A 9875-nucleotide genomic window follows, 5' to 3' on the forward strand; every position below is an offset into this window, starting at 1 on the left:
TGCCAGTCTGTCTCCTGTGCACACTGAGGGAGCTCGTCCTAGTGCTGAGACCCCAAAAGCTGGGAGCAAAACTGGTGATACTCACCAGGTGAGGGCATTCAGGATGAAGGACATCATGGAGAGCCGGCCTGGAGGGGTGGAAAAGCCCAGGATCTGAGGAGAATCACAAACGGAAAGACACTGGAGACGGCCCTTGAGAGCCCCAGAGAGCCCCGGGCTCCAGGATCCCAGCGGGCCTTGTAAGCAAGGGCACGCAAGACACCTCTCGGGGCACGCAAGACAACACCTCTCACGGCACGCAAGACAACACCTCTCTTGGGCTGTCCAGCAGCCCGATTCTCACAAGGTGCTTCCACACACATCCGTTACGGTGTCTTACTCCATCCTCACAGCAGGTGGACAGATCAGGGGTCTCCTTTCACAGGGAAGGGCATAAAAGCTCAGAGAAGTTGTCACCCAAAGTGACACAGTAAACAAACAGCAAGAGACAGGTCTAGAACAGACTTCAGAAAACCACGGCCCCACAGGCCAGGCACCCATTACTGCAAATAAGGTTTGACCGAAACACATTCGCACCTGCTCACTCACACACTGGCCGTGGACGCAGAGCTGAGTGGCTGTAGCCGAAAATCTTTCCCACCTCCTGCTCTAGGGAAAGGTGTCCTCACCTCTAGCCTGGGACTCTGTGCAGCAGACGGCTCTTCAACAAAGCCCAGGGCCCCCACGCGCCCTCCTCAGGACAGAAGCTCCTAAGAAGCGACTAGGCACCCGGGGAGGCTGCAATCTACCACCCCTGACGCAACACGACCCAGAACCAAACATCTGCCCACACTTCCAGCTTACAGAGACAGGCCTCTGCTGAGCCATGATCCCGCGCTATCCTCACAAAAGCCCAGCAAAGCCACGGTCAGCTTCTCACTCTCATCTCTTTGGGATGACAATGTGCCCGAGGGCTACCAAGGGGAGAGCGGCAGAAGCGAGGGCTCCTGGCTCCCGGAGCTGGGCCCCTCACCACGCACCATAGCTGCCTCTCCGACCCGGCAAGCTCTCGCGCCTCCAGTCCGAAAAGCTGCAGACAGCGAACAGGGCGCACAGAGGTGAGGCCACCTGTCCCAGGTCACGGGTCAGTAAGTGAAGCTGACACAGGGGCCCGCCTGACCCCCAAAGGCCACGATCCACCTCTCCCTCCCGCCAGCACGGCCCCGGAGGAACTGAGCTCAGCGAAGCCAAGCCACTACCCCCGGTCTCAGGAAGCAGATGCGGCAGTGTCGCCTGGATCCACGCCTGACCAGCTTCTCGCTCTGCTACCAAGCGGGACAGCCAGGGCTCAGACCCCTTCCCGGGGGTCACTCAGCGAAGCAGGTGGCGGAGCCCAGGGCCCAGCGGCGCCGGACCACAAATTCGACTCCGACAGGCTGAGACCCCCACCCGCGTCTGCCCGGAGACCCTACCTCGGCGTCGAACATCTGGTCCAGCGAAGGGCTGCTTCGCACGAGCCCGTCCACCAGCGCCAGCCACAGGCCCAGCGAGCCGTAGTACACCGTCTGCATGAGGACGATCTGCGACAGGATCAGCAACGGGTCCCACACGTAGCTGCGGAACTGGCCCGCCATGCCCGCCCGCGGGGCCGGGTCGCCGCCCAGGCCTCGGTCAGCGCCGCCTCGCCATGGGGCCCCCGGCCGCCCCCGCACCTGCGGAGACACGGGGCGGGCCTCAGCCAGCCGGCCCCGGAGGAGGGGCCGGGACCCCGGGGGCGAGCCCACCCCAGAAGCAGGGGGGAGGGCGGGGCGGACAGACCCCTTCCCAGAGTGAAGGGAAATCCTACTCACCCCGGCTGCTCGGCCCCCGGCCCGTCCACCAGCTCCTCTGGGCTCCACTCACCGGCGACGGACTCGAAGATCGACGCGTCCGAGAGTGGCCCGGCCTCAGCCGCAGGCTCCCGGCACCGAGCTGACAGACAGGACCATGGAGGAGAGGCCTCGCAGGCCTAGAGAGGCAAAGCTCCGGCTACCCGAGGGGCCGCCGCGGCTGCGTGGGAGGAAGCGTTTCCGGGGACAGCGGCGGAGGGGCGGGGCTGACCTTGCGCAGGCGTAATGGGTGCAACCTTTGGCCAAACCCCCTGGAGTGAAAGGGCTGCGCGGAACGGGTGGTGCGCATGCGCACCACGAAGAGTGACGGCGAACGGAAGTGAGGAACGAGAGCCGCGGAGCTTGCGTGCCCCCTAGAGGACAATCTTGAAAACGAGGAGGGCGGCCGAGGCCGAGGGGATGACGTTGGGGAATCCACGAGGGAATGAACATGGGCTTTATTTTCAGCCTCGGTTCCCAAAGTTTGCTTCTTGTGGTTAGAGTCTGGGATAACTTGAGACTGAAAGCTCTTCCACCTGCGGTTTGCCACTGTTCCCGTTACATGGATGATAGCACTGGGGACGCGGGAAGGAAGCAGGGTGCTGTCCCGAGGACCTGTGCTTACTGGCAAAGGCAGGGTTAGAATGCAGGTGCTGGGCCTCCGCCCGGGTCCCTGCATCCCAGATGGGCGCCTGTCAGTATCCGGGCTGCTCCACTTCCAATCCAGCTTTCTGCTGTGGCCTGGGAAAGCAGTGGAAAATGGCCCAAGTCCTTGGGCCCCTGCACCCACGTGGGTGCCTAGAAGAAGCTCCTGGCTCCTGGCTTCGGGTCGGCACAGCTCCAGCCGTTGTGGCCATTTGGGGAGTGAACCAGCAGACGGAAGACCTCGTTCTGTGTCTCTCCTTCGCTCTATAACTCTACCTCTCAAATAAATAAGATCTTTAAACAATAAGGACTTACTTTAAGAAAAAAGAAAAGAATCCAGGTGTATCCAACACTGCATGATTGATTTGGTGCCTACTGGGTCCCAGGAACTATAGGACATGTACACGTGAGACGGTCCCTGCCCTCGGTCAGGATGAGGGGTGTTTATGAGGCAGGGATCCAATCACTCTGAAGTCACTTCTAGCACTGCCTGATGCCATACCATTTTATCTCTGCCCTTGCCCCCAAGTCTGAATCGTGGGCAGTGAGCAAATATTTCCCGAATGAGTCAAGAACAGAGAAAGGGCAACAGCAAGCTGATGACTCATTTTTTTTTAATTTCTTATTTGAAAGTCAGAGTTACACAGAGAGAGGAGAGACAGAGAGAGAGAGCGAGAGAGGAGTCTTCCATCTGCTGGTTCACCCCCCAATTGGCCACAATGGCCAGAGCTATGCCGATCCAAAGCTAAGAGCCAAGAGCTTCTTCCAGGTCTCCCATGCAGGTGCAGGGGCCCAAGCACTTGGGCCATCTTCTACTGCTTTCCCAGGCTATAGCAGAGAGCTGGATCAGAAGTGGAGCAGCCAGGACTCGAACTGGCGCCCCTATAGGATGGCGGCACTGCAGGTGGCGGCTTTACCCGCTATGCCACAGCGCCAGCCCCCGATGACTCACTGTATTCCTGCCCCAGCCACCGGAGCCCCTCAGCTTCATTAATCCTAGGGCGGCCCTCTCTGGAGTGGAAAGGAGAGAGATCCTGGAGCCAGGTCCACCACTTAGTAGTTGTGGGACCAGAAAGCCACTTCCTCCTTTAAACCTCAGCTTCTCTGTTTATGAAACGAGGAGTTGGAGACGATTAACGTTTTCCAACATTTAATCTACCCTCCACCAATTATTTTCCCATTAAAAAAAAGCTATCAAAGACTCATGCCATCACCAATCAGAATTCCTGAACAGCGTGTGACAGCCTTGGTATCACCTTGAGTTGATACAATTCCAGACAAAAGTAAAGCAACTTGAGGCTTTACTGAGTGCTAAGTGATTTCCCTTATCGTTTGGAAATACTGTAAGCAGTTCTCTCCGGGCTGCAGTGTGGGAGTTATTAAGGCCTAAGACTTCCGAGGTGCTTTCCAGCTCAACCATCTTTTAGTCATCTCAGTGCAACTCAGAAAAACATATATTCAGATTCCTCTGGTCCACTGGTTACCCACATGACCGAGTGTTTGTGAGAAAGCATCTTCTGTGTATTAAGTGCCTACATGATCTTGTTTAACCCTCACAATCTAAGGAGGTAGCTACTGTCCCCCCCCCTTTTTTAGTTTTCATTTAATGAATGCATTTTTTATGGATACAACTTTAGGAATCTATGATTCCCCCATGCCCCCCCAGCTCCCATACCACCTCCCTCTCCCTCTCCCATCTCCTTCTTCATTATGGTTCATTTTTAGTATGACTTTATATACAGAGGATCAACTCCATGCTAAGCATAGACTTCAACAATTTGCACCCATGTACACATACAACATATAAAGTACAGTTTGGGAAGAAAATGTGCAGTCGATTCTCATCCCCTTTTTATTTTTTAAGATTTATTTATTTACTTATTTAAAGGCAGAGTTACAGAGGAAGAGAGAGAGATTTTCCATCTGCTGGTTCACTCCCCAAATGGCCTCAAAGTCCAGAGCTGGGATAGTCTGAAGCCAGGAGCCAGGAGCTTCCAAGACTTGGGCCATCTCCCCACTGCTTTCCCAGGTACATTAGCAGAGAGCTGGATCAGAAGTGGAGCAGCCAGGACTCGAACCGGCGCCCATATGGGATGCCAGAGTTGCAGGTGGCAGCTTTACCCGCTGTGCCACAGCGCCGGCTCCCATTGTCCTTCTTTTTTACAGGTGATGAGATTCGTGCTCAGGAAGGGGCCGTGACTCTGCCCAGGTCAGAGAGCTCACAGGAATGCAAACCCAGGCAACTGACTCCCAACACCAAATCAAAGATGGAAGGGAGGAAGTGGGGGAGGGAGGGAGAATGAAGGAGAGAGACAGGGACAGCGAGGCAGTCAGATGGTGCAGTAGTGGAAAGTGGAAAAGCAGCAGTGGATCTCTGAGCTCAGGTCACCCCGGGGCGAGGGACCAGGCAGAGGTGGGAGAGGTTTAGGAAAAGTGCTGGTGCTGTCTTCCCGCCCGGAGCTGGAATGTGTGGCCTTTCCTGGAGTCGGTCTGCCCCTTCACAGCACAGCTGGGCCCACTCCACCCCCACCTCCTCCACAAGGAAGGCTCTGCCTACCCGTTCTCCGGAAACGGAAGCACCCAGGTAGCTTACCACAGCAGGGCCAGCTGAATTGCTGCTGTCTGACGTCACCCCTGGAGCGGGCCCTCTCCTCTGGGAAAACCCCCGCTGGGCAGGCGACGGAGCTTCCTGCTGTTTGCCTTTCCCTTCAGAAGCCGGGCTCTTGGATGCCTGCCTTGCCGGGCCCCGGAAGCAGGCACCGTCGTGCGTCTTAATTCAGATCCGAGAAGGAAACCAAAACTGGGGGAAAACCACAGCAGCACCCTGTGCCGATCTCCTGGGCCCGTTTCCAAAATTTGACTGTGGGCAGCCTGGTCGAGACCAGGGATCTAGGACAGTCCCACTGCCCCGCTGCAGGCCCTGGGCTAGCCTTTTGCTGGATCCCAGGAATCCCAATCTATAAAATCAAAGTGGGGCACTGGACTCTGATTTCTAAACGCAGCTCATGGCCCTGTGCCTTCTGAATCATCTGAGAAGCACGTTACACATTCAGATTCTCAGGCTTTGTTGCAAAATCTAAATTTCCAAGAGCAGCGTGCAGACATGTGTGTATTTAAAGAACTCGCTAAGTGAGTCAGAGGTGTGACCACCTTTGGTAACTGCAGAACGTGATCCGTCGTTGACCCCAGAACAAACTCTCTAACAGAAAACCGCTGTGACCTTGGCATATCCACAGCTCTTGTTGGGCTCCAGGGTTTGTTTTTTTTTTCCATCTGTCATATGAGGGGGTTGGACTAGAATAGCCTGTCTCCACAGGCCTTTCCCACACTGCCAAGTCTGTGGTTCCCAAATTATGAATGAAATGTTCAACTTTAGGTCAGGGGCAGAGTGACCAACAGTTACCAGCTGGGACAAACTGTCCTCCCAGTGGCGGGGAGGGGAGTGCCTGCGGTCACTTGATCCCTTTCGTCATTCCCACACTAAGCCCCCATTGTGGGCATGTAAGGACAACGCCCACTGGGCTCGATTTCTGACCCCACCCCCATAAATCCTTGAGAAATGTCCTTGCATGGATTCCTGGGTTTGGGGACTTGCTTAGACTTGAGTCCTGGCTCTCCTGTCTTGTAGGGTGACCTTGAGAGGAAGTATTCCATCTCTCTGGGCAGGACTTGATTTCCTCTTCTATAAAATGGGCACCAGGGGGCCGATGCTGGGGTGCAGGGGCTAAGCTGCTGTTTGCAGTGCAGGCATCCTACATCGGAGCGCTGGTTCAAGTCTTGGCTGCTCTGCTTCCCAGTCTGCTCCCTGCTGATGTGCTTGGGAAGGCAGTGGAGGATGGCCCACGTCCTTGTGGCCCTGGCACCCACATTGCACACCTGGGTGGAGTTCCAGTCTCCCGGTTTTGGCCTGACCCAGCCCCAGCCATTGCAGGCATGGAAGATCTCTCTGTGTCTCCATTCTCTCTCTGTCACTCTGCCTTTAAAAAAAAAAAAAAAAAAAAAAGAATGGTGCCCAGGTGTGTTTTTTTTTTTTTTTTTAATTTGACAAGTAGAGTTATAGATAGTGAGAGAGACAGAGAGAAAGGTCTTCCTTTCCGTTGGTTCACTCCCCAAATTGCCACTATGGCTGGCACTGCGCTGATCCGAAGCCAGGAGCCAGGTGCCTCCTCCTGGTCTACCCATGTGGGTGCAGGACCCCAAGCACCTGGGCCATCCTCTACTGCCCTCCCGGGCCACAGCAGAGAGCTGGACTGGAAGAGGAGCAACTGGGACTAGAACCAGCGCCCATATGGGATGCCGGCGCCACAGGTGGAAGATTAGCCAAGTGAGCCACGGCACTGGCCCCTAGGGGTTGTCTTAACCCCAAGTGTGCTTAGCCCACTGCCTGATAACCTTTTGCTGTTGTATGAACATTAGCAATATTAATTATTATAATTATTTCTTCCTTTGGTATGCGGGAGAGGAAATCCCTGATTTCTCAGATTTATGGCAGGGTTTAGTTAGGTATCAGACAGGGGGAGCCCGGGGCCAGGCACATAGTAGGAGCTCAGTAAATGAGATCCTTTATCTTCCTAGTTCCACAGTGGCTCCCCGGCTCCCAGCTCGCCCGCCCCTCGCTGCTCCCTTCCCGGAGCTGCCCTCCTGCCCGTGGCATTTCCCCTTTTGGAGGCTGTGAAGACACTTCAGCAGACACGTGTCCCAGGGACAGGTTATGCAACTCTGTGCTCGCACTTTTCGGAAACTCTGCGTGGGAGGCGAGCACTTGGCTGCCTGTCCTCCACATCAGCGACCATCCTGGACTTGGGCCAGTGGGCGCCTCTCCTGGGAGGGAAGCTGCAGAGAGCGCTCATTGGCTGCCTGTTTTATTTCCAGACTAAGAACATTTTGTCACCCAGGTGTCTTTAAGGGCTGTGCGTGCATCCGTGTTTGAGGAGGCATGTTTGCTGAGCGCCAGAATCTCATGTAATGCTTATTTAATTTCTAAAACAAGCATGGGGCCGGCGCTGTGGTGCAGTGGGTTAACGCTATGGCCTGAAGCGCCAGCATCCCATATGGGCGCTGGTTCGAGTCCCGGCTGCTCCTTCTGATCCAGCTCTCTGCTATGGCTTGGGAAAGCAGTAGAAGATGGCCCAAGTCCTTGGGCCCCTGCACCCGTGTGGGAGACCCGGAAGAAGCTCCTGGCTCCTGGCTTCAGATCAGCACAGCTCCAGTCATTGCAGCCAACTGGGGAGTGAACCAGCGGATGGAAGACCTCTCTCTCTGCCTCTCCTTTCTCTGTGTAACTCTGACTTTCAAATAAATAAATAAATAAATCTTAAAAAAAAAAAAAGCAGTGGAAAGGAAGACCTTTCTCTCTGTCTCACTATCCACTCCGCCTGTCAAAAAATAAAAAAAATAAAAATAAAAAAAAGCAGTGGGCTGTAGATACTTTTTAAAATTTCTATATATGCATTAAAATGCTGGATTTTTTAAAAAAAATAAACTTATCTTTTAGTTCCATTTTCTATGAATTTTTTTAAAAAATATTTATTTACTTAATTTGAAAGGCAGAGTTACAGAGAGACAGAGACAGAGAGAAAGAGAGAAGTCTTCCATCTGCTGGTTCACTCTTCAAATGGCCAGAGCTGGGCCGATCTGAAGCCAGGAGCCAGGAGCTTCTTCCAGGTCTCCCACATGGGTGCAGGGGCCCAAGCACTTGGGCCATCTTCTACTGCTTTCCCAGGTGCATTAGCAGGGAGTTGATTGGAAGTGGAGCAGCCAGGACTCTAGCCGGTACCTTTATGGGATGGCGGCACTGCAGGCGGGAGCTTTGCTGGCTACACCACAGCACCAGCCTGGTTGTAGGTACCATAATAGTCTCACTTAGCAGGTAGGGAAACCGAGGCTCAGAGGAGGAGCCCCACTTACACCCAGCCACACTGCGGGGGGTTAACAGAGCTGAACTCTGGCCCAGATCAGTGTGACTTCCCACTGCCTCTTCCCTAGCACTGGACCTGACAGTCCACATTGAGCACTCACCTCCATGGCTTCATCTTACTGTCCCAACAGCCCCTGGGAGGGCGGGCTGACCATTCTCCCTGCCTTACAGGGGAAGAAACTGAGGCTCAAACAGGAAGTGACTCACACAGCCGGGGTGTGGTGGGTCTCATGGCTGGAACAGCCCTGGGCGAGAGATGTCTGCAGTGTCTGTCTTTGTAGTCCAACATCTCTCTGCTCCTCCCTTTACCCAAAGTGGCTCTGCAAACAGGCTTTCTGTGTTCCAAGACTCCTGGCCAGTGGGTTTTGGAAAACCTTCTCCCTACAGAGGCTGCACAATGCCAGGCTTACCAGTGATGGCTGAACTCTGAGCACCTGCAGTGGTTTCTCTTTCTCTAAATTTTTATTTATTTATTTTTAATTTGAAAGGCAGAGAGACAGGCGGGCAGGCAGAGAGAGATCTTCCATCAGCTGATTCACTCCCCCAGAAGCCTGCAACAGTCAAGTGAAACCCAGAATTTCATCCAGCTCTCCTACAAGGGTTGCCGGGACCCAAGCAGCTGAGCCATCCCCTGCTGCCTCCCAGAGCGCACATTAGCAGGAAGCTGGAATTGGAAGCAGAGCTGAGACTCAATCCCAGGCACTCGAATAGGAGATGCAGGCGCCCCAAACGGTATCTCAGCGTCGGCACCAAATGCCTACCCTGGTTGTCTCTTGGATACAGGCCCTTTCCCAGCATCTTCTGCTCTGCTCCATTAAGAACCAGACACTTCAAAAATGTTCCTGAGGGAGGAGAGAAATCAGGGCTGTGCACTCAGTGGGACAGCAGGAGGAGGCAGACGGAATCAAAGAAACCTGAGTTTGAATCCTGCACTGGTCAGCTTTTGCTGCATAACAAATAGCCTCTGACTGTCCGTGGACTGCAGCAGGAGCACGCATTTCTTCACCATGGGTTTGCAGACCAGCTGGGGCAGCCTTGTGTCATTTCTCCTCTCTCATCCTGCTTTTTCATTTGTTACAGAGAGATAACGCTGACCACGGACCGCACAGGGCCAGCTGAGGATGACCTTCAACACTGTCTTCTAACTAAACACACCCTTGCTCAAGGTCTCGTACAGCTGGAAGATGTTCACCCTCTAGGCCAGCTCATCATCCAGTCAGTGGCCTGGCCTGCAGGCACGCCCTCAAGGAACGACGCAGGCCATCGGCCAAGCCAACCAGACTGTCTTCCCCACCCCTCCCCCCACACCCCCACTCCCCCCCTTCAGACTGGGAGAGCCTCTTAAGTCAGGAGAAGCGAAGACACACATCCAGGAAAAGGAAGAGATGCCTCCAGTGAAGACCAGGTAGACCTGGAGATCAGACTGTAACCTATGGCGTCAACTCAGTTCTTAATTTCATGATGAT

The 9875-nt window shown here is 54.5% G+C and overlaps 2 protein-coding genes across 3 annotated transcripts in view; both read right to left on the minus strand.

Moving 5' to 3' along the window:
• Positions 1-1523, minus strand: part of DBNDD2 (dysbindin domain containing 2) — a 44655-nt gene extending 43132 nt beyond the window's left edge. The window contains exons 1-2 of the mRNA XM_008274759.4: positions 1452-1523; positions 86-153 (exon numbers count right to left, since the gene is read on the minus strand). Coding sequence (XP_008272981.2) covers positions 86-98 — 13 coding nt within the window. The 5' untranslated portion in view covers positions 99-153; positions 1452-1523. The remainder of the gene's footprint in view (positions 1-85; positions 154-1451) is intronic.
• The window catches only part of SYS1 (SYS1 golgi trafficking protein), a 41535-nt gene extending 39922 nt beyond the window's left edge, over positions 1-1613 (minus strand). For both annotated transcript variants that reach the window (XM_008274763.4, XM_008274764.4), the window contains exons 1-2: positions 1452-1613; positions 86-153 (exon numbers count right to left, since the gene is read on the minus strand). In XM_008274763.4, coding sequence (XP_008272985.1) covers positions 86-153; positions 1452-1613 — 230 coding nt within the window. The remainder of the gene's footprint in view (positions 1-85; positions 154-1451) is intronic.
• Between the last annotated feature and the right edge of the window lie 8262 nt (positions 1614-9875).

Source organism: Oryctolagus cuniculus, chromosome 11, assembly GCF_964237555.1.
Source record: "Oryctolagus cuniculus chromosome 11, mOryCun1.1, whole genome shotgun sequence".
Lineage (NCBI taxonomy): Eukaryota > Metazoa > Chordata > Mammalia > Lagomorpha > Leporidae > Oryctolagus > Oryctolagus cuniculus.